This window comes from Amblyomma mixtum, chromosome 1 (assembly GCF_055824585.1).
Source record: "Amblyomma mixtum isolate Tamu chromosome 1, ASM5582458v1, whole genome shotgun sequence".
NCBI lineage: Eukaryota > Metazoa > Arthropoda > Arachnida > Ixodida > Ixodidae > Amblyomma > Amblyomma mixtum.
The window spans coordinates 160134565-160158401 of NC_143012.1; the positions used below are offsets into that span (position 1 = coordinate 160134565).

Here is a 23837-nt window from a genome sequence, read left to right on the forward strand (position 1 = left end):
CGTAATGACTGTGGTCGCGTGCCTTTGTGGTCCAAGCTGAGATAAATGTGTTACTATGAAAATACCGAAAATATAAAACATTACATAAAGTTAGCATAGACAATGAGCTCTGATACGCATGGCGAAGAAAGCAGGATAACAGATGTCCAAGCAACACCATTCATCAATACAATCCAATTATTCGCTTGTAGATGGACGAATGCCCCACATTTTATACGCACCATTGTAGGCAGGTCGGTCAGAGCCATAGTAATGTGGCCCACCCGTGCGTGTCTGCGCTAGCTAGAAACGATGCGACGCGCTACTAAGCAATGCATCAGTTCGTTTCATTGGTATAAGGAATCGCGCTAATGAAAAAGCAAACAAAAACAAGTAGATTTGGAATCTGCAAAAACTGCCGATTTTTAATTTATTGCACGTCATATTTAAAGGCAAAAAACGTATGAAAGATCCATCTAGATAGAGTACCAAAAAGCACAGTAGAATAACAAAACAATTTATGACATTAGAAAAGCTAGCCACCCTAGCTTCGCGGCTTCAGGAAGAGCTGTTTTTTGTGCTTTTTTTTTAAATCTAACCAATATCTGTATTTTCTTTCAGGTATCCTGCTTCTTCACGGTGCAAATGTGCAGCAAATTGTTCTCGTCCGCTGTTTATTTGCAATAAAACCGAAATCCAGCTTTAATCAGATCATGTCTTCTCTCCAAATGCTTCATGCATATATTTGCGACCTATTTAAATTGTAGTAACGGAAAAAGGTATTTATTTGTTTTTTTCTAGGGGGAGCATCCTGTGGGTCAGGCATTTTATCGCGACAATGTTCTTTTCTGTGTTTGACGAGAGTGGGAGCTAAAAGCGTATTTCATAATTTCTCAGGCTGTGAATAACTAAGCCCTCTCAACACTCTAAGAAGCAATCTTTTAGAAGGCTATGAAGGCTTAAACTGCGTTATGAGCTGTCGATGGCATCTACATATTTTGTACTGAACTGCGGCTGGCTCAAGGTAGTAACATGCTATCATATTTTATGAGTATAGGTTTAAGCTGCGGACAAGACAGTTTTGTCACCGCTGTTCTTTTGACAGTCTTTCTTTTCTGTACCTTGTCCCAGACGATGGAGTTGAAAAATATACTCGATGTGAAGTTCAACCGTATTTTCAGTTACGCGAAAGTACTTGCACGCTAAAGAAATTGGGAATTAGTCTGTGTCTAACTGTCAAAATTAGTGGGTAAAAGCATTAAATAAACTGAAAGAAAAGTGCATAGCACTAGAGCGGCTGATAGGCCGCGTTTACATGAATGCAATAAACAGCGCATCATATCAACTTTCTGCTGTACCGTACTTAAGTAAACAGAAAAAAATGCGCCAGGAAAATGCACTAATCGCTCAGGCGGGGGGCAGATCGACAAGCGCAAGTCTAATGCAAGCAATGCTGGGGTGAGTAGAAAGAAGTTTCGGTAGGGCGCCTAGATGGGCGCCTAGAAACAAGGCAATTAATAACCGAACGTGAACGAAAATAAAAAAGAAAATGTTTGACGAAAATCGCCATTTAAATAAGCAGGCATATCATTGGATGTGTAATGGAGTGGCATTGCCACTGCAGGGAAAATAGCGTACAAGTAGGGCCATCATTTTAGTTGTAAACAGGTGGCAGTGCCAGTACGGGATAAGAAGAGACAAGCAGAGCCATCGTAGGAGGTCTAGTGAAGTGGCATTGCCATTATGGGGGCTACAGTAGGGCCATCATTGCAGGTGTATTGAACCGGTATTGACCATATAGGGGCTAGAGCGCACAAGTAGGGCCGTCGTTGGAGGTGTAATGAAGCGGTGTTGCCAATATGGGGGCTACAGCGCATAAGTAGGGCCATCGTTGAAGCTGTAATGAAGCGGCATTGCCAATACGGGGACAACAGCGGACATTTAAGGCTACTGATGGAGATGCTACAAACGGGCGTAGCCAGTATGGAGAGAACAGGGAATAAGTAGGGCAATTGTTGGATATGAAACTGAATAGCAATACCAATATGAGGGCAATGAAGCTAGCATTGGTCCTATACAGGGCCAGACATAGCCCACTCTCCCCCAAAATTGGGCCAACGGTTTGTGCCGGCGGGTTCCTTACATGACTTTCTTACGTGATGCGACTAGGTATGGCTCGCACCCGTAAGCGATGGTCTCGGTAATAGCATTAGAATTTTTTAGTGAATGAATTCATTCATCACACTGTGGGGCTGTCGCGCGTCCACTCAGGAAAATTTCACAGGCAAATTTTTTTAATGCCTCCATTTGAAATAGAGGGGGTGTGCTGCTTCATGCACCTCCGAAAGGGTTATTTTCGATGCAAGCTGAGTCACGGCCCGGGTATTTGTGTCTCCCTTTCGTGCAGGCTACAGCGGCACTATTTTTCCCGTCCCAGCTCCAAGGCCTGGTGCACGAGATGCAGCGCACGGGCCGGCGCCTACCCAGCATGCGGGGCATTGCCGTGGCTGGAAGCGTGCTCCCAGCCTCTGTGGCCCAGGCAGCTCGCAAGACCTTCGTTGGCATCGAAAGATTGCTGAACATCTACGGCATGACAGAGTCCTGTGGAGCCATTTTCAGTCCGCCGAAAACCGGAAAGCCGCACACCGGAAGTGACGTGGGTGCGCCTGCAACGATGGTCGAGGCCAAGGTATACCACGAAGAATACTAAATGTTATTTCAAGAAGGCAATTCTAAGGATGGTGTGGAACTTAACGGCTGCATGGCAGTGAAAAATGCACACTTAGACTGTACCACCAATAGAGTGGATGATACTCCCTAAATTGGGTGCAGAAACGGTATATTTAAAGATGGAATGCTATACCTCCAGGAAGTACCGAGTGACCGGAGTCCTGCACATGGAAGATGGTTAAAATACAAATCAGTACGAGTGTCAGTCGAAGAGAGACATTATCCGTAGTGCTATTCGCCGAGTGTTTACATTTTCATTTATTGTGTTGCATTGGGAAGGCCTAGGAAGAAATTTCACTAGAGATACCTTAGTAATCTCACATTTGTCGACACTTTTCCGTTCTGCGGCTCAATGAAGGAATAAGAGCGGAGCTGGTCAAAATCTAAACGTGCATAGTCGGAATGTGGGGCTGAAATACTGCTCACAATCCTGAAGCAATAGTAACAGTCCGGCAGGGTAAGAGCAGCTAAGATAGGCAGCCAGGTTTCGGAGTGGTATGAACATGCACTTACTCAGCGCGAGTTGCGGGTCCGATCCCTCGGACTGAAAGAGAACAGAAACGAATGATAGGCGACTGGTGGCCCATTTCAACAGAAATTTGTGGCAGTATACTTTCATTTGCTTTTGCATGACGCTACACATAAGACGCTTGTGTTTTTACGACTACCGTTACTCCACACTTAGCCTTCTTTGTTATTCTTTACACTTGACTACCTCACACACTCGGGCTTCAATTGAATGTCTGATCTCCAGTGCCTATCCAAATTCGCTTCTGGAGGTGGCTCGCACACAACCGCTTCGACAAAAGCGTTGCACACGGCTCGCGTGCGCGGCTCCGCTATTTCCGCTCCACTTTCCAGTTCACTTTGCTCTCCACGATATCACCTGCCGGGATGCTCCCGTAGTATCCAACCACCGGTTGCACTTACCTGCGTCCGCGGCAGAACCTCCTTCCTCCACGGTAGCAGCTCTTTGGGTTTTTTCCTGTGCCATCCACCTTCCGGCCAGTCTATCCTCAACTCTAAAAGTAGAGTGGGGGGTTTTCCGCACTTGTAATCGTTCACAGGTATCGCTCTCGCTCTTTCTCCACTTTCGCACCTGCCAACTGTGACAGATGGAGGCTTCTGGGAACACTGCCGATGGACAGTTTTTTTTTTAAACGAGGGAAACTTGTGCTAACTCATGAAGTGTGTTGCAAGATAGCATCAGGTAATGTAAAGTAGCTCACCAGTCTCCATGCCAAAGGAGAGAATGTAAAAGTTGTATCCTGACAGGGCTCATGTTAGACACCGAAATTCTGAGATCGACGATAGCTGTGAAACTAAACTAAACGCCAAGGCAGCAACTTATGGAAGAATAAACAAAGGGGTTAAGTTGAGAGACACAAAAGGGACAGTGGACAGAAGAAAACTGACGTCACTTGACGATATCGAAGCAGAAATACGCGAGATGAAATGAATATTGCAGAGAACCTAATGCGTGACGCAGAAAACCGATGATTCCTCAGTTAGCGAAGGGCTTGCATGATGTAAAAAAGGTAGATGGCGCAGCGGAGTATCATAAGTGTAGATGGAACAGGAGGTTTGTCGGGAAAGCGTAGCTGCCGCTGGCACAGGGTGTGGATAAAAGAGGTAAGCACTGCAAGCATTCTATTCAGTGGCTCGTGAGGCAACACTTTAGGAGAGAAATTTCTGAACACAACGCCATTAGCGCAAGTGTCGCATATTACCCTCGTAAGGGCACTACGATGCTTAGCGTCCTTACGCATTATAGGCCCATTATTACGCAAATAGCTTTACATATATGGCTAGGAGGTCTCATGCAGCAGTGAGATATATGTAATATTTTCGTTTTCAGAAAAGAAGGAAGAGCTTCCCTTCGAGCTCGGCTGGTAACTTTATAAAGTCCGAACTCTGTCCAGATCCTAAGAGAGGGATCCGCAACCCCATGGTGTCTTCAATTGGCTTCTTTTTTGTCGCAAACGCAGGCGAAGGTGCGTTTCTACTCAAATGAAAAGCATGCACCGCGAAAGAGTATGGCACAGTGTGCTGCACTGAACTGTGCGCGTGGGGCACTATGCAGAGTTTGTAGTGGGACGGTAATGAAACTTCACTAGGATACTATTTGGAGCCTTCTGTCGTCTACTATCCAATTTTCTCCTCTTTATTGCCTCCGGTCAGCTAGGCTTCTGCTGATGGCGGTGGCTTTCTCTACACGCGCATCTGGGACTTGTTAGTTCGGCGGGGAGGAGGGAAGAGGCTGGGAAGCCGCGTACCATACCAACGGTTCATCGTGTCGCTGAGTTATATTCATTTTGTGTGTATTCTACAAAGGCCTTGTTCATGCAGCGTTATACTCCGCTTGCATCAATTCTGAATGAGGTCCATCAAGCTATGAGGCGATTAGTAGAGGTTACTGTGGACAGTATTGCATGACTGCTGCGGGCATTAGTTGGAGTTATTGCGTTTAAGAGCTACTGCGGACTCCTACTATGCATCGTTTTTCCGTCCAGTGCTTCTTATCGTGTACGGTAATGTTATCTTCAAATGCTCATTGGATGTAAAAATTTCATTTTTGTGCTTGTCATGCTTGCCTGTGACCAAAAATTTGATCTTGGTTCCCGTAAACTTTTCCTGCGAAGGGACTGTACGTGAAGCGTACATTACCTGCGTGATCGGATCCTCCAGGACCTGGTGCAGAATAGTTGCAAAAAACTATCTTAAAAGGGGGGATAGTGTCATGATGCTGATAGCAGAGTAGTGCGGGCGAGCAGTGTAAGAAGGAGTGCTAGTGGAGAAGGGAAAAAAAAACCTTGTCCTAAATGTCGGGGGCTGTCTTTCGCTGCGGGCTGTAACGCGTCGAGTCAGTCCTGGGAACCAGCTTTATGAATGCCGCGACGCTGTAGCTAACAGACACCTTTAGCATACCGTGTACCGTGTTACCGTTATCGTTACTGGACTACCGAGAGCCCACCCACCGCCGGTGGTCACGCGCTGATTGTTCTCGATGCTGCAGGAGCGTGCGTATCTGCCAGGTACGTGGCTCGCGATCAACGCGATTTCCGCATGCGCATTGGCTCCGCGCGGGCTCAAGGTACTCCGGTACCGGTAACGTAAACACGGTACACGGTATGCTAAAGTTGTCTATTGTCTCCACAACTCTACCGGGTCCAGCGACGCGAACCGACAGTCGAGTCTAGCTAGCCGTCGCCTGTCCTCCGAGCACGGTAATGATCCTGGACCCATCACCCTTCATCACAGGTAACAATCGCCCTGCAAGGTGCACCTTTACCTCAAGAATATTTCAAAACTTTCTGCACCAAATCGATCTTTGAGAATTTCATATTACAAATACTTATTAAAAGCTGAAAGACGCTGTGAGCTCGAGCCTGTAAATCAGAATACTAGGAATGTAGTCGTCCTCTTCTTACACATCGTGTTTCAAAAGAACCAACTAGTGGTTGTCTTTAACCAAATCAAGAATTCCGCTTGCAAAAGGCTGCGCAACGGCCCTCACACAGCAAAAAAATAATAGCAGGGGTAGAAGCTGTGTGGCACGTCAAGCTAGCATATTTTTAGTAAGAGCTGTGACACACACCTATTCTTTGCAAAGAAAGCGCGTTTTCAAAGCAGCTAATATTAAATGAAATTTTAAAAGAAAACATACGACTAAGCATTTCGCACCCACTCAGTCATTTGGAATCATAAGAAAACGGATAACAAACCGATGCAACTTTTGTGGTCTTGCTGGATTACCTTATTCCTGGATTGCGTCTGGATAACAATTTTTATACTGAACAACATTAGTTCGGGTCAGAAAGGGTTAACATACACACCTCCTTACCGTCATCTCATTATTGCACCGAGCCAAGACAAACATTTATATGCCACTGGGTGCCTTTAATGAGCGAGAAGTACCCACAACAAGGCAGCGCCAAAATCCGCTATTAGTTCATGTAGCCTTAATTGTTTTTTTTTATGAAAAAATTTTGTACAGCTCAAACAATCTTTTCGTCTCCACTAATCTTCGTGCTGCCAATCATAAATTTTCTAGGTCGTTGATGTCTCGACTGGCCAGAAACTAGGTCCTTATGAAACAGGGGAGATTTGCTACCGAAGTGCATCCATGGTGAAAACCTACTACAAGATGCCAAGAAAAAACGCCGAGCTCTTGGACAAAGAAGGGTGGCTAAAGTCAGGTACGCAACTGTTTTCGAATAATTACTGATTAGAAAAACTGAATAGAGCGGTAGCAGGAAGAGGCGAAGAGGACAGGCTGGCCTGGCACTATTTTTTTTATTATTCTTATTGCAGCCACGGAACAACTGCAGTCAATGCTCAATTATACGCTTCCTGCTAAACAAGGGAACAGTGCACTTTTATCAGGCAATATCTGCTGACGCCGAAAAATCATCTCCATGTATTTTTGAATTGCGACTCCAGCAAGTAGCGCGGTCTGTGTATCGCCTTCTGCTTCAGTGACAGAACTTATTCTTAGGCGACAATTTTTAATTTCCACTAACGCCTGCCCAAACATAGCATAGTAATTTCTCCTCATGGAACTAGCCTGTTATAAGATATGTGTTATGGCAGCAAATACACTAAGCCATCGAACTTCAGGCTGCATTTCGCATAGCATAGATCCCTTAGAAGCCCATTTATTCTTCTGTTTTATGGTTTATAGGGCTTTGACGTCGCAAAGCGACTCAGGCTATGAGGGACGCCCTAGTGAAGGGCTCCAGAAATTTCCACCACCTGGGGTTCTTTAACGTGCACTGACATCGCACAGTACATCATTTATTGTTCTTGGCCGTCATCCCCTCCTGTGAATATATAATCGGTCCGGTCTTAATCTGATTAATATACACCTGCATTGGTGTGGTGAGACCACGTTGTAAGAATATATCTGCGTCCTGACACTGCGCCTGGAGGCACAACCAGATCTTGTTCGCCGCTACTTGTGCGTTTCTAGAAAGCAGAAAGAAGCCCCACGCAACGGAGGCTTTTGTTGTCTCCCAGCTGGGCGGTCCTAATCAGGGTTGCCATTGGAGGCTACTTTGCGCCCAACTGGCTACTTTTAACCCTGTCTGGCGATGAAAAATCCAGGTCGGCACCCTGGGTACTTTCTGGCTTCTTTGAGCTTTTATTTTGTCGCATTTTGTTAAATCACAGTATCCCCGCCGGCAGGGTTGGTGCGCATGAAGGTATCCCTAGGGGCGGCTAGGATTGCTGGGGAGCTTACATGCACCAACGGCGCGACCTGAAAGAAGATGACATCTCCGGAGAAAAACTTTAAATGCACAGAGGAGCCGTGCTAGAGGGCTGCTTCCAGTTCTTGAGGAAAATGGAGATACAAATCTTGCAGCGGCTTAAAAGATTCACAGGCTACATGCTCTCAAGCCTTATAACAAGAAAGCAAGGAGAGCCGTGAAGGCATACTGAAGTTTCCGCTAGAGACACAAATCCTTCAGCGGCTTCCAGATTCACAGGCTACATGCTATCATGCCTGATAACAACGAAAGCGAGAAGAGCCGTGAACGCATACTGAAGTTTCCGCTGTAGTTTTTAATGTTCTTCCATCGAACTGGCGCCAGAAATGCGGCAACCGCACACAAACAGCGTGAACTTTATCACACATCATGTGTGGATTTATGCCGAGCAGCGGCCGGATTGTACAAAGACACTTGCAGCGAGTGCTCTATCCCCACTTGCCGCAAGAAGGCCCAACATTTTGCCGCTTTGAGTTTCTAACTCTGATGCTGAGTGCGTGTTCTCCAGTGTAAATTTGGCAAAAAGCAGGTGCGCAACAATATGAAGCTCGACCACTTAATGGCGACTCCAGCAATCAAATTCAGTTGATCTACGGCTTCAAGATAAAATTCCTTTATTGCACTACTGACTTGGTGGCTAGAACGTGACAAAGTTACTACCGCAAGATCACACTATGTACACGCATTGAACATTCAATAATTCGCTTATATATTTGCAACGTCCATGTGCCTTGAAGAACAAGAAAAAAGGGCGGAAATTTTGTGCTCTTTACTCTGTTTCTTGCGTTGATTCAGGAAGGTAACATTTATTCTTCTCAGGTAACAGTGGCATTATCGTGCCTAGAATATACTAGGCACTAGAGATGTATTGATAATATCGCTCGTATTCTATCTGGCTAGAAATTTGGCGCTAATATTGGATGGCATGGACAATTTTGGCTACTTCCAGCTCATAGTTTAGAAGAACGTCAATTTGGACTAGATGGTGCATTATTTGAGACAGCAATGGTAATAGCGCTGCAATAAGACGTACACAAGAAAGACTGACACAGGACAGGCGCTAACTTCATGTGATTTTATTTACTGCAAAGCCAGCAAATATATGGTAAATTCAAGGCATGCGCAAAAAACACCGGTACAACAGGCATCAACAAAACCGATCAAGATATGATATCTCAGTCTTGAAAAGGCGAACCGAGGTATCACTCACGCAATCTAATCCCCTCTTCCTAATGTGGTATGCTTCCAAAAGCTCCCGCGCCTTCGTATCTCCACTCCTGCCCAGAACCTTTATCTCCCGAAGCCGTTGCTCACACTTCTTGCATTTGCTGGCATATTTTTGGCCCCGGCCCATGTTCTGCCGCACGATTACGCACGAAGCACTCAGCGCAGTGCTGCGAAAGATGTGCACCTCCTAGATTTGTTAGCGATCGTGCGTGCTCAGCCGCGCGGTCATTAACGCACCGCCCCGTTTGTCCCACATAGGCTTTTCCGCAGGACAGTGGTATTTCATACACCACGCCTGTGCAGCACTTCACGTACAGCTTGCCATGCTTTTTGTTGCAGGAGCTCTTTTTATCGCTCCCAATGCGCGCGCATAGCTGGCCAAGCTTTCGTGGGGCAGAAAACACGACCGCCACGCCATGTCGCTTTGCCACTTTCTTCACATTGTGCGCGACCCTGTGCACATAAGGCAGCACTTCTGGTCTTACGGACTATTTGTTCGGCTCAGTCGACTTGTGAAACATCGCACACTTGATTTTTCTTAGGAGGGCTTCAGCAACTGCTGTGATAACCGTGCATGCGAACCCCGCCGAAACCAACCGATCAACTTGCGTATCAAAACTCGTCTGCATAGCATGGTGACACGGCTTCACGAGAGCCGACTCAGGGCAGAGGCGAGCAATGGCGCGTTTTACAGTTTTTGAGTGTGCTGATGCGTAGGGCAATAGCTCCTTCTAGGCTCGAGGGGAGTAACGCCAACAAACATGATCCTCGCCCCGGGTAATATTAAGATCTAAAACTGTAAGCACCCCTCTTTGGGTAGCTCGAGTGAACACCAACCCCTTCCCCTCTTTATATATATATCGTTTTGCCTTCGAAAGGGTCACGCTCCAGTGGATGTGGCTGCACTGTTTGGGTATTTGCGACCACCCGTAGGGCTACTCAAGCGCATTTGCAAGTTTCTGAAAACAGAGCTGTGGAGAGAAATTAGAAGATGTGAAGACCATGTGCGTGCTCTATGTTACAACCTGGATCCGGGGTGGCTGGCGGAGAAGAATCTTCGTCGATTCGTCGCCTTACGGGAAGATTGACAGAGTTTTGGTGGGGTCACACTCTGAACGAAGTGTTACAGTCTACTGCCTTACAGAAGACTAAGAAGCCAACGGGAAAAGGTGTGACTTTCATCGGGGAAGTAGAGCTTCCTAGCGACGTAAGAAACACGTTGACACTATGGCCCGAAGTTCAGCCATGAACCACGGGTTCAAGCACATGAGTTCCTCGCTCTAAACAGACGCATCGCAGGAAAGGCTGCAGAAGAAAACAAGGAAAGGTGGCTCCTTGATGGTGTGGATGCACTGACCAGATCTACAGGTCGCTCCTCCACTGGACCAGGCAAGGATCCCATGGCAAAAGTTGTGTCCTACTTCAGACAGCACTGCCTCCGGCTTCTCCAAGCCGACAAGGATGGTGGCTTCGTGGTGCTCACCGAAGGAGAGTTCCGAACAAGAGCAGGTGAAGCGATTGCCAAGAACTGTGTTCCTTTGAAAGCTAGCGCAACGAAGGTAAAAGGGGAGGCGATCTTGTTGTGTAAGGACTTAGAATTAGGTAGGGTGGCAAACGACATCAGTAACAGTAACTGTAATGCTCTTTCTGTATTTTTACCGCAAAAACGAACAAACCGTCGATGCCTTTTAGAACTGTGGTCAGTGAGAATGGTACGTGGCAGGTGGTTCTTAGCAAATTCTTACAGGAGCATCTGAGCTCACTTAGTGTTCATGATCCTTTTGCTACAAAAAGTTCAAAAGATGTTGTTAGGCTTCTGGAGGGAAATGCCTCTATTGGTTATGTTTTTTCTGTGGCTGTAGAAGACTTGTTTTATTCGGTGCCCCACGATGCCTTGTTCACTTCCGTGAGGGATGCCATAGAAGGTGGCGGTGCTGTTGGATTCCAGAACTCCTCAGGCGTGTCAGTTTGTGATTTTATCAAGTTGCTTGAATTTCATCTTAGTGTGATGTTTGTCTCATTTGAGAACAAATTTTACTGCCAAAGACAAGGGATTTGCATCGGATCCTGCGTAGCTCCAGTTCTTACTAACATTTTCTTAGCATTTATTGACCGCGCCCTAGAACTAAGTTTAACAGGGAAGGGAGTACTAAAAGTATTTAGGTATGTTGACGATTTTTTAGTTGTTTTTAAAAAACAAAAAAACTTGAACTACACGGATGCTGTAAGCCCAGTTTTAGCCAACTTCCAAAAAGAGGGGAAGGGGTTGGTGTTCACTCATGAGCTACCCAAAGACGGGTGCTTACAGTTTTTAGATCTTAATATTACCCTGGGCGAGGATCATCTTTGTTGGCGTTACTCCCCTCGAGCCCAGAAGGAGCTATTGCCTTACGCATCGGCACATTCAAAAACTGTAAAACGCGCCATTGCTCGCCTCTGCCTTGAGTCGGCTCTCGTGAAGTCGTGTCACCATGCTATGCAGACGAGTTTTGATACGCAAGTTGATCGGTTGGTTTCGGCGGGGTTCGCATGCACGGTTATCACAGCAGTTGCTGAAGCCCTCCTAAGAAAAATCAAGTGTGCGATGTTTCACAAGTCGACCGAGCCGAACAAACAGTCCGTGAGACCAGAAGTGCTGCCTTATGTGGACAGGGTCGCGCACAATGTGGAGAAAGTGGCAGAAGCGACATGGCGTGGCGGTCGTGTTTTCTGCCCCACGAAAGCTTGGCCAGCTATGCGCGCGCATTGGGAGCGATAAAAAGAGTTCCTGCAACAAAAAGCATGGCAAGCAGTACATGAAGTGCTGCACAGGTGTGGTGTATGAAATAGCACTGTCCTGCGGAAAAGCCTATGTGGGACAAACGGGGCGGTGCGTTAACGACCGCGCGGCTGAGCACGCAGGATCGCTAACAAATCTAGGAGGTGCACATCTTTCGGAGCACTGCGCTGAGTGCTTCGTGTGTAATCGTGCGGCAGAACATGGGCCGGGGCAAAAAAGATGCCAGCAATGCAAGAAGTGTGAGCCATGGCTTCGGGAGATAAAGATTCTGGGCAGGAGTGGAGATACGAAGGCGCGGGAGCTTTTGGAAGCATACCACATTAGGAAGAGGGGATTAGATTGCGTGAGTGATACACAGTTCGCCTTTTCAAGACTGAGATATCATATCTTGATCGGTTTTGTTGATGCCTGCTTTACCGGTGTTTTTTGCGCATGCCTTGAATTTTCCATATATTTGCGGGCCTTGCAGTAAATAAAATCAGATGAAGTTAGCGCGTGTCCTGTGTCAGTCTTTCTTGTGTACGTCTTATTGCAGCGCTATTACCATTTCTGTCTCAAATTCCAGCTCATATTTTGGCTCGTTTTAAATTGTGCCCAGCGGCAACCTTGATCCTAATGCAGGTACTCCAGAATCGATAGGTGCCCCCGCGTGTGGGTGTCCTTGTTAAAGTGCGGCTATGGTTTCTTGATATGGACAGAAATCTCAAGAGCACTTCGCATTTCGCATGCGTCCGAAGTACTGCCTCCGAAGCCGGGAATCAGCGCCGCACTGTCGTGCTCGGCAGCAGAACACTGCCGCTTGGCGAGTGCAGTTAGTGTAGTGTACTTTTAAGAGAGCGACGCGAAAACGATTTGCGAAAATTGCCTCGGCGTTATTACTCCCGCCGAGCTCAGCTTTAACGCCGAAATCGACGATGCCGAGCGGCTGACGATTGTAGAGATAGCTAGAGCGGCATGGAAGCGAAGTATAAAATACTTGAAGCTGTAAACGGGACATGCTGGACATCAGTACCGAAGAATTGCATTCCCCCTGCTAAAGTTGCTATGCTGCGCTTAATAATGTTATGCCGCAAAATGCTCCACCAATCTTTCAAAAGTCGTGTGCAAATTATGGACTGCATATTCTTAGATTTTTCAAAAGCATTCGACCGCGTTGCGCATTCACGCTTAATAGGTAAAATTACTTCCCTCAACCTAGACTCACTAACTACCTCATGGCTAAGGAATTTCTTGTCTTTTCGTAAACAGTTCACAGTTGTTAACGGCCACTCATCTCCGTTTAGCGATGTTCTATCTGGTGTTCCTCAAGGAAGCGTCCTGGGCCCGTTGCTGTTCCTGATTTACATTAATGATCTGCCATCCAACATTACATCAACCATTCGCTTGTTCGCAGATGACTGCATAATTTACCGCAAAATCCGATCACCTGCAGATCATCTTGCACTTCAAAGGGACCTCGATCATGTAACCGCTTGGTGTTCATCATGGCAAATGTCACTTAACACTGAAAAATGCAAGTTAATGACATTCAGCCGCAAAAAATCTAACTCTTCGTTCAATTACATGCTCGATAAAAGCTTAGTCTCTCAGGTGTCTTCTTACAAATACCTCGGTGTCCATTTTTCATGTAACTTGTCCTGGTCCACTCATATCCAGAAAATAACAGCTAAAGCATCCCGGACCTTAGGCTACCTAAAACGGAATCTTCATGGAACTCCTGCTACTACCCGTAAGCTCGCCTATCAAACATTTGTTCGTCCGCAACTCGAATATGCGTCATCCATTTGGTCACCTCACCAGGCTTATTTAATTAACTCCCTTGAATCAGTCCAAAATCGTGCTGCGCGTTTCATCTCCAGAAACTATGACCGTCACTCAAGCGTCACAAACATTAAATTATCGCTCTCTCTTTGTACCTTGCAATCACGAAGATTAATTGCCCTAGTCTGCTTATTTCACAAAATAGTCTATAGCACTAATCATTCGACTCTCCCTCTTGCCCAACCTCACCGCACCTCGCGCCGTTTAAACAACCATCTCAGCTTTCAACGCCTTTCAGGTAAAACCGTTGCATTCAATTCATCCGCTTTGCCGCAGGCTATTGTTCACTGGAATGGTCTTCCGCTACACATCGTCAATATTCGTGATCCAGCTTCTTTTAGGACCGAAATAACAGCCATTTTTTCTAATTACTGACGCGTCAATAACTATTGTATAATGATGTTCTTATTGTTTGATGGTGAGTACTAACAGTCAGTTGGCATTGTGTAATGATGTTCTTATTGTTTTATGGTGAGTACTAACAGTCAGTTGGCATTGTGTAATGATGTTCTTAGTGTTTAATGAGTACTAACAGTCAATCAGCATTATATAATCATGTCATGCATGCTCCTGTTATTACCCCTATTTATGTAATCCCCCCCTCACACAATACTCCATGCTTGGAGCCTGTGAGGCAACGTGAATAAATAAATAAATATTCGTTATAAATTATCAGCGTATATAATGCCTTTCATGACACCTCGAGTTGTGGCACCAAAATTAGCAGCGGGTGCAAACTGCCGGAGGCCACGAGGTCACGCACCGATATATACTGCGCTTCCGTGCTATCTGGCATCTAGTGTGCCTACTAGGAGCTTCTTCGGAAAGTCAAGAGTGATACATATCGACTACGGAGAGTGCATACGAACGTTTAGTAGTCGAAATTGTTTGGTGTGCTGACACCGTGAGGTCGTCAGAAATTTGCGCGAATACGGTGGCCGCAACTGGCGAAGGACACTGTTAATTGGAGAGACATGGGAGAGGCCTTTGCCCTGCAGTGGGCGTAGTCAGGCTGATGGTGATGATGTTGATGATCGTGAGGTCTATATATTCTCCTGTACCCGGGATAGCTCAGTGGTCAGAGTACCGGGCTGGTGCACCGTAGGACACGGGTTCAGTTATGCCAGCAGGCACAGTGTCGCGATAAAAAAAACAAAAAGTTCAGGCTGCGGCGACTATCGAAACGCAAAGCCCGTTGTGCCACCCGGCCGTGCGTGCAGGGCACTTTTCTTTTTCTGTCTTGTTCTCGCCCATTCTGATAAATGTCGAAACGGAAAAGGCGCCCATGTGCTGTACCATGTCAGCGCACATTGAAGAATCTCAGGCGGTCTCAATTAATCCGGAGCCCTAATCGCGGCTTTCCTCACATAGCTTCGTGAAAGTAAACAGCACCATTCTCATTTATTAATCCGCTGCAGCCTCAATAGCGATTTTCTGCAACAGACAAGTTTGCTAAAACTGTCCTGCTGTTAGATATGATTTCTTGTATTCACAAAATTAAGCACAAACCACATTTAGTCTCAGCTTGATGGGCAATTTTCGGGTAGCCCGAAGGCCAGACTGGCGTAGCAGTTCCGGCACTGCATCCATCTCCTTGGAAGGTGACTGTATAGACTTCTCAGACACAAGTATCATCTGAATGCCGAACTAATCACTACATAACAGGGACAGTCTCTAAGTTGCAATACCCTATTTGCAGTGGGGTTTACCGTGCGTCGCACCTCCAGGAAAAGATACCGCGGTGGCTCAGTGGCTATGGTGCACGGCTACTGGCTCGAATTATGCGGGTTCAAATGAGGACGGGGGGTGGGTGGTAGAATTTCGATGGAGGCGAAATGCTACAGACCTGTGTACCATGCGATATCAGTGCATGTTAAAGAACCCCAGGTGGTCGAGATTATCCGCCGCACTTCCTTACGGTGTTCTCACAGCCTGAGTCGCTTTCGGAAGTTAAACCCCTTCAAACAAAATAGGGCCAAGTTAGTATGTACCGAAGGAGTCTTAAAATGCGGAATTCAATCAACGTAAGCTGGCTTCCCCTAACTGTAGTTGGGTACAAAGTACTTATCGCCCATAATGGCGGCGAGTCGGCTTTTGGACCCGGCTGCGCTTCGTAGGTATGCCGCAACAACAACCAACACATCACAGCCGGCAGGCTCCTAGCCCGTGAAGACCGCCCACGGGCTCCAAACGTGCCACCGCGGTAGCTTGCGCAACGATCACCATCGGAGGTACCAAATCCGCAACACAAAAGACTATTTTTAGCAGAACTTTTTCGTGCATGGCGCCCAACGCAACGCCGAAGGACAGAACCTGCCCGAGCAGCACAGGTAACCGGCCCAATATTGTAAATGGATGGTTTCACTATGGCCCGTCGCAGGACCGCACTTTGCCAATATGTTACCAGTATTGGGTCGATTGGCTGTGCTGCTAGGGTAACGTCCACGCATTTAGATGCTCTCTGGACGGCAAAAACAAAAGAACAGAAAAGTTAAATCGACATTGACAGAAAGAGCAGTTGCGACGATGCTTATGACGGGCCAGCTGAATACTGTGTCTGTAATATTTCTGGAGATGGAATCTGCAGTTGCTCGTACGGTAACGCTGGAATAAGGTTCACGTACCCAATCTGACATCTGGTGTCACGGTCATGTCTGTCTCCAGGAATACAAGCATGGATATAACGGGAACAGAACGATGTCGCCTGCGAAGCTCTTGGTTGCCACAATCTTGTTTGCATAAAGACAACCGAAAGGGACGTTCGGAGGTAATCATTTTAGTCCCTGTATCGTGAAGTCGATCGGAATGACGAACGGCACAGTCAAGGAACAACAACTGGCAAGGTTTATTACAGTCCGTGCATATATAGGGCCGTGGGGAGACAAGGCAGGATTAAGAAGAGAGGAGGCAGTGCAGCGCGTTGTACATTAGCTGGTGATAACAAACAGGCACCGGCGCTGATATGGTACATCGCCCTTCCTTTAACAATAAGAATCAGCCGTTAGTGACTTGTTGAAAGTTCTTGTCGTAGCCTAAACGCATGGGTTGCCTTGTGGGTCTCGTGGACCGCCTTGGCAGGGGAGGCTGTGCCGTCGGAGAAGTGGCTGTAGGATCCTGAGGTGATGAGGTGCCATGCTGATGCTGGGCTCCGGTCGGTAGGTCGTCAACAGAGTCACTGCCCTCCGATGAGCATGAAGCGAATCGCTCCCTTGTTGCGAGCAAATGCTGCCGGTTGCGCCTCAAGATGCTTTCGCCGGTTGGAACGCGATAGGATCGCGGTCCGGCAGGTGATATCACTTTGGCTTTTCTTTCACATGAGGACCCTTTTATCCACACGACGTCACCTTCTGTAAGGGATGGCAGGTTGCGGCTGTTCTAGCTCAACTGCTTTTGCTTGCGGACCTGGATGATCGGCTACGGGCGGAAGTCGGGCAATGGGGCGCGAAGACTCCTTCCTTGAAGCAGCTCTGCAGGCGACCGGCTGTCTTATAATGGTCTCGTCCTGTAATTTAATACACCAAGCCAAAGTCTTCATTTCTTTCGCTTGTCTTCTTAAGAATCCTTTTGATCACCCGTACGCCCTTTTCAGCAAGATCATTTGAGCGCGGAAACTGTGGGCTGGACGTAGTGTGATGAAAGTCACACAGTTTCGAAAAGCTTGCAAACTCGCGGCTAGAAATTGAGGTCCATTATCGGTGCAAAGTTCAACTGGGATGCCATATCTTGAAAATACTGCACTGAGCTTTTCAATGACTCTGCTCGCACTCAGATCAGAGAGCTCCTCTACATCCGGAAAATTTGACAAAGTGTCATAAACGCACAAATAGTACTTTACCCCGTACTGAAATATATCGACACCAACACGTTGCCAAGCTTGATTCGGCGTTGAACGAAGCATTAGTGGTTCTCCTGGCTGACTGTAAGCGTACTTCCTGCAGATTGCACATCTTTGATTCAATGATTCTATGTCAGAGTTCCTCCCAGGCCAGTAAACCAGTTGCCTAGCTCTTGCTTTGCTCTTGGCTATACCGAGGTGCCCTGCATGAATGCGCTCCAATATCTCGGCACGCACGCTTGTGGGAATTATGATCCTTGTGCCCTTCATGAGTACGCCGTTCACAACTGATAGCTCCGCCGCGATGGGCTTAAAACACCCGTCTATAGGCCCGCCTGTCGAAATGCTCTGTATCACACCCTGCAGATAGGGATCCGTCGATGTCTGGCGTTCAAGGCGCGTCATTGTTCTTTCACTCACGGTTGACGATAGTACATTGACAGCGTGCACTTCGACATCATCTGTACCCACAGCGACGACATCAGCAGGGAGTAGTGACCTTGACAACATATCGGCGAGCTCCATCTGTTTGCCAGGAACATACGAAACACGTAGTTGTATTTCAAAAGCCGCAAAGAGAAACGCTGCTCTCTAGGTGGCATGTCCCCAATCCCTTTCTTAGCGATATCCATCAGCGGCCGGTGGTCACTTTCTAAAGGTATCGGATGGCCATACACAAAATGATGGAATTATTCGCAACCAAAGACAAGTGCTTCTTTCTCGATTTGCGAATATCGTTGCTCGGCTTCTGTCAGAGCTCGAGATGCATATGCTACCGGTCTGACGGTAGCACCATGACGCTGCAACAGGGCTGAGCCCATGCCAGCTTGTGATGCATTTGACGTCACTTTCGTTTCCTTTGTTGGGTCAAATATTGCCAGAAGCGGTGCTTCGGTCAATGGTTTGCAAATGTCCTGCCAGTCCTTCTCATCATTTTGTGTCCACTCAAACAGCGAATTCTGCTTGATAAGGGACCGCAGCGCTGTCGTCTTCTGAGCTAGTCCTGGTGGGTATTTGCTAAAGCCGCCAAGCATTCTCTCCACCGCTTGCTTATGTTTCGGTTTTGGCATTTTTAGAAGGCTCTTCACGAGAGTGTGGTTTGGTCTTATGGCTTTGCTGCTAATAATGTCGCCCAGGAAGGCAATTGTTTCAACGACAAACTCACATTTTGCCTCGTTGAAGGTCAGTCCTACCCCTTCAGCCGCGCTTAGGACGTCATGCAGCCGGTCGTCATGCTCTGCCCTAGTTGTACCCCAATTTAGAACATCGTCGACATATGTTGAATTCCAATGGCAGATCGGGATCAAGTTTTTCTGCTCGGTTTGGCTCAGTCGTATTCCAATGGCAAAATGGGAGCGCGAGTTGTATGCTCCAATGGCAGATCGGGATCAGGCGTAAATCCCGGATTGCTCCGTGGAGCAGCGATACTTGATCCGCCGAAATCGGCGGATTTGACCGGAACCTCGCATGACGTTTTCTTTTCCGCCGCGTCTGCTTCCTGTCGCGACCGGCAGCAGCCGCTTCGTTCCTGTCGTCGCTACGTGGTGAGCCGGGCGAGCCGGAACAGCCGGGACAGCCGGGCACTTTCCAGTCAACAGTGGACGGCAATGATCTTGCTTCGAGCCGTGCGGCACTAATTTTGCTTCATGGAAGTCACAGTTCCGACTCGGGCACTGAAGGCTCAGAGTCCAGCAGTGAAGATTCGTCTGAAATGGACAGCGAGTGTGAAGCTGCCGGCCTGTATATGCCTGCCGCCGGCGTCAGAAAAATGCGCTAATATTCTTTGTTCGCGTTCATAACAAGCCCTGGAGTAGAGGAATGTAAAAAATTAATCATTTTTGAGGATCGTTGGCCAATACCGAGTTGCTGGTAGAAGTGATAACTGCGATACAAGCAAATTTCTTCCTGATGACCAGTGTGGCTGGCCTGCTGTCTGCTAGCTCCGCTGTTGGAGGCGTCGCAGAAATGGATCATGTCTTTATTTTATTACGAGACGAGGAACACAGTAAAACGGTGACGCGAGTAGCCCCTTTACTACAGCGCTGGCCAATTCCGAAGCGCCCTCAGCAGCGGCATCGATGAAAAACAGTTAGGCTTAGCGACGACTACGGCAGCCAGGGAGAAACGTTGGCCGGGGGGCAGCGCAGTTCGTCGCTCGGCGTGTCCGCGGGCGGCGTCGTTGCCGAAAGCTCGACTGTCTCCCTGATTGGTTCAGCGGCTTGCGTCTCGCAGTCGCAAGGCTGGAAAATCGAGCAGCGAGCAACTTGCCTGAGCGTCGTCCGGCACTTCTTTTGTGAACGGTAGGGACAGGCTCACTGGCTCTCCGAAGACCGCGGCTGCATACTCGCGTGTTCACGGAGAGTGGACCATCCTGTACATACGCTCTGGTTTCGGTTTTACATTACGGCCTTCGTACTACCTCCTTTTTGTTTCGCCGAGACGGCGTCTGTGAACGCGGAGATCGCGCCTCGCGCATCTCCTGTCGCACTCGAACACGAAGCTAGCAGGGCGTCCGCTCCGGCGGCGTGCCTAGTTTCCGCGGCTCGCAGCTGCGGCGCTGGCGTCGCGCTCCCGAGGGAGCACTGGCATTCCAATCGCAAAATGGGAGGTGGCAAAGCTACGCGCTCCGACGTCCTCCGTACGCGATCCGACGGAGCGGTCTCAATCTGCCATTGGAATTCAGCAGTACACTCGCACACCGGGGAGGCCATCAAATGTCTCATTCAGGGCTTTCTGGAATACTTCGCTGGCTGAGGCTACGCCGAACGGAAGGCGTAGAAAACAATAACGACCAAAGGGCGTCGCGAACGTACAATCGCCCAATTTTTTAACCTGAACGCGCGAGCGTCGACCGGCCAGTCGATAAGCGCCGTACAACGGAGCATAGCGGCGAAGTGTGCGAGAATACGCGCGTGCGCACAATGCCCAGTCCAGTCCAGCTGCCCTCTGCCAGGCTCTTCCGGGAACCGGGCCCCACCCCCTTTCGAGCAGTTATCGTCTTCGTATTTTCTTTTCTGAACGCTGCCATCACGCTATAAATAAAGGGTCAAGTGGCACCGCTTGGGCTCGATGGAATGCGACATACACCGGCTGATTGCACTACGTGCGAATCAGCATTTCTTTTTATTTTTATTTTCCCTACGGCTCACGCGGCAATTTCCTGCGGCAAGAAGATATCTGCCGCTGGATGTCCTGCTGATTAGAAACTTCTATGTTGCAAAGAATAGCGTGCCATGCCTATGTGTGATCAGAAATAAATGTATTGCTTTTCTCGAGAGCAAAACCAGAAGAAAAACAACGCCTCAATAAGGATACCTTTGCTCGCACTGGTTACCAAGGGGTATTAGAGATTTTGGTAATTCCAGCTGGTTGAGAAATTGTGCGGTCCCGGGTGTCGCAACTCGCTTGTTGCCCTTCAGTATTTGGAGAAGGCTCCAGCAGACTGAACAACCGTTGCGATGCGTCGCGGAAGAGAGTCGTACAGCGCTGGTACGAGGTTGTGGTCGATTTTCAACAGCTCCCATTCGGCTTCAACTTTGCGCCATAGTTCATCGCAGCTCACGTTGTGAAGCCGCATTTTTGATAAGTTCTTTTTCATTAGGCCCCACACGTTTTCAATTACATTCATGTCCGCTCCTTGTGGCGGCCAGTCAATGGTCATGATTCCGAGTTCTTCCAGGCGGCCTTTGGCAGCGCGAGACGTGTGCACGGGGGACAAGTCCTGTTGTAGGATGAAGCAGCCGTCATTGAAAGGACCGTCGAGCACATGAGGCAGGAGCACCTGTTCGACGATATTAATGTAGGAGGCGGTACAAAATCGGCCCTGTATTCTGTGTAGTGGTCCAAGGCCCTCTTTGGTTACAATCCCCCAAACGTTGATGCTTTTGCGTCCACTGGCTCTTACTTGGTGGACGTATCGGGGATCATACCTACAAGAGAGGAGAACAATAAGCCAATTTAAAATTGCGGCAATTTACACCACAAACGTATCTTAAATTAACAATAACAAGAAAAGGCTCACAGGAATAAATTTGTGAAAATAGAAACAGGCACAAACTAGCTAAATATTCATAATAGGAAGAAACGAACCTCGTTAGGTCTGGTCTGTATACTTTGCGTTTTTGGTCCCACTGCGTGCAGAATGTGGACTCGTCGGTAAAGACGACATTGTGCCAGTCATCTGCTGTCCAGTGCAGATGGGCCTGTGCAAAATCCAGTCTTTTTGCTTTCGCTGTGTCGGAAAGAAGCGGCTTTTGGGCAGCACTTCGATTCTTCAGGCCTTCTTCCAAAAGCCGTTTTCTCACCAATTCTTCGCTGACATCGAGGCCAACCGCATCTCTAACCTGGCCAGCCGTCATGAAGGGATTAGTCTCGGCGACGAGAACCAAGGCGGCATCCTCTTCTGCTGTCGTCTTCCGAACGCAGTTCCTTGCTGCATCACCTATGCGCCCTTCGTCTCTAAACGCGCAAATTATCCTGTTCACTGTCGCTACATGTAAATCCAAAGCCATCGCGATCTGTCTTTGGGATGTGCCGCTCAAAGACATGCGTACTGCAGCTACTCTCTTTTCCTCTGGCACCCGAGGAGGCATTGTTGATGCTGCGTGAAGCAAACACTCCAGAAAGCGGATGCAAGGCCTTATATACTGTGAAGCGCGATAGCAATGACATCTGATCGGATTATTTCACTTATCAATTCACACTTCCCTCTCCTACAGAAAAGAAGGCGGTACCACGTTGCCTTTTCTAATCCTTTGTCAGTGGCGTGGAGAAAACAGAAGGAAAGGCGATAACGGACAAAAAAGCAGGTGGGGTGGGGTCCGGTTGCCGGAACAGCCTGGCAGAGGGAAGCTGCACTGGACTGTGCATTGCGCGCACGCGCGTATTCTCGCACACTTCGCCGCTGTGCTCCGTTATACGGCGCTTATCGACTGGCCGGTCGATGCTCGCGCGTTCAGATTAAAAAATTGGGCGATTGTACATTTTCTTGACGAGTCCTCATCCAGCGGAATTTGATGAAACCCCGCATTCGCATCCAAACGCGAGAAAAATTTCGCGCCTGCCAGCTTGGGAGAGTTCGTGCCAAAAACGATTTGATCACGCACCATGTCGTCGACCATTGTGCCAAAGTTGCAATTCCTGGCTTGTTTCATGAGATCCCGAAGAAACTGCTCGAAGGAATCCCCTTTATCATGGATGCGAGTGCGAAATGTGTATCGTTCGTGAATGTCGTTTTGCTGCTCGACGCAGTACGACTCGAACTTTGCGACCACTGTATCATAGTCCTGTTTGCTTTCCCCTGTGGCAAAAGTGAAGTTATTGAAGACCTCTAACGCGTCTTCACCCACCAAGCTTAGAAACTGTGCAGTTTTCACGGCGCTGGACCTTGGCTTTTCAGTGCAGGACGTTGCTTGCCAAAATATTTCAAACTTCTGCTTGAAGAGGGCCCAGTTCTTACCGCCGTCTCCGGTGATGCGCAGTTGTTCCGGTGGTCTGATGCAATCCATTCTTGCTGCTTGTAGCCAGCAACCGCCACCGCTGCTCTCGGACGAGGGTGGCTATCCCACTTCTGACACCATGTATCGTGAAGTCGATGTGAATGACGAACGGCACAGTCAGGGAACAACTGGCAAGGTTCATTACGGTCCCTGGATATATAGGGTCATGGGGAGAGAAGGCAGGGTTAAGAAGAGAGGAGGCAGTGCAGCACGTTGCACATGAGCTGGTGATAACAGGCACCGGCACTGATATGATACCGTCCCGAAAGGCCCCTACTAAAATTACATTTGAGGGACACTTTCGCCTTATGCCCGATACCCGCTGAGAATTCCGGGTGTTCCGATGTCTACACCTCAAAGGCATCAAAACTTAATGATGCTTTCGCGTTCAACAGCATCATCGCAAATACCGTTTCTTCAATCACCCCGTCGAAGTGAACGCCGAGCGCAAAACAATACGTGTAGAGCAAGCTATTACACGGTAGGCGGTGATCACGCACAGGCATCAGCGATGCAGGGAACGAATATCTCCAAATCTTCCTCCCCAAGTAGCAAGCGATAAACAGTAAATTGGGTGATTGCAACAGCTTTTCTATGCACTCCTTTCTCAAGCGCGGGCAGCAGCACTCTGTAGCCGGGTGCATCGCCAACAATTCGATCCCGCGCACGAAGTGCAAGCTCCACTCTGGAGAATATGC

At 48.1% G+C, this 23837-nt stretch overlaps 1 protein-coding gene and 1 pseudogene across 1 annotated transcript in view; both read left to right on the top strand.

Annotated features, from left to right (window-relative positions):
• The first annotated feature begins 1722 nt into the window (after window positions 1-1722).
• Window positions 1723-23837, top strand: part of LOC149369534 (luciferin 4-monooxygenase-like) — a 35701-nt gene continuing 13586 nt past the window's right edge. The window contains exons 1-3 of the mRNA XM_089575859.1: window positions 1723-1734; window positions 2387-2668; window positions 6764-6908. Of these exons, the coding sequence (XP_089431985.1) occupies window positions 1723-1734; window positions 2387-2668; window positions 6764-6908 (439 nt within the window). The remainder of the gene's footprint in view (window positions 1735-2386; window positions 2669-6763; window positions 6909-23837) is intronic.
• Window positions 10222-17408, top strand: LOC149369535 (uncharacterized; annotated as a pseudogene).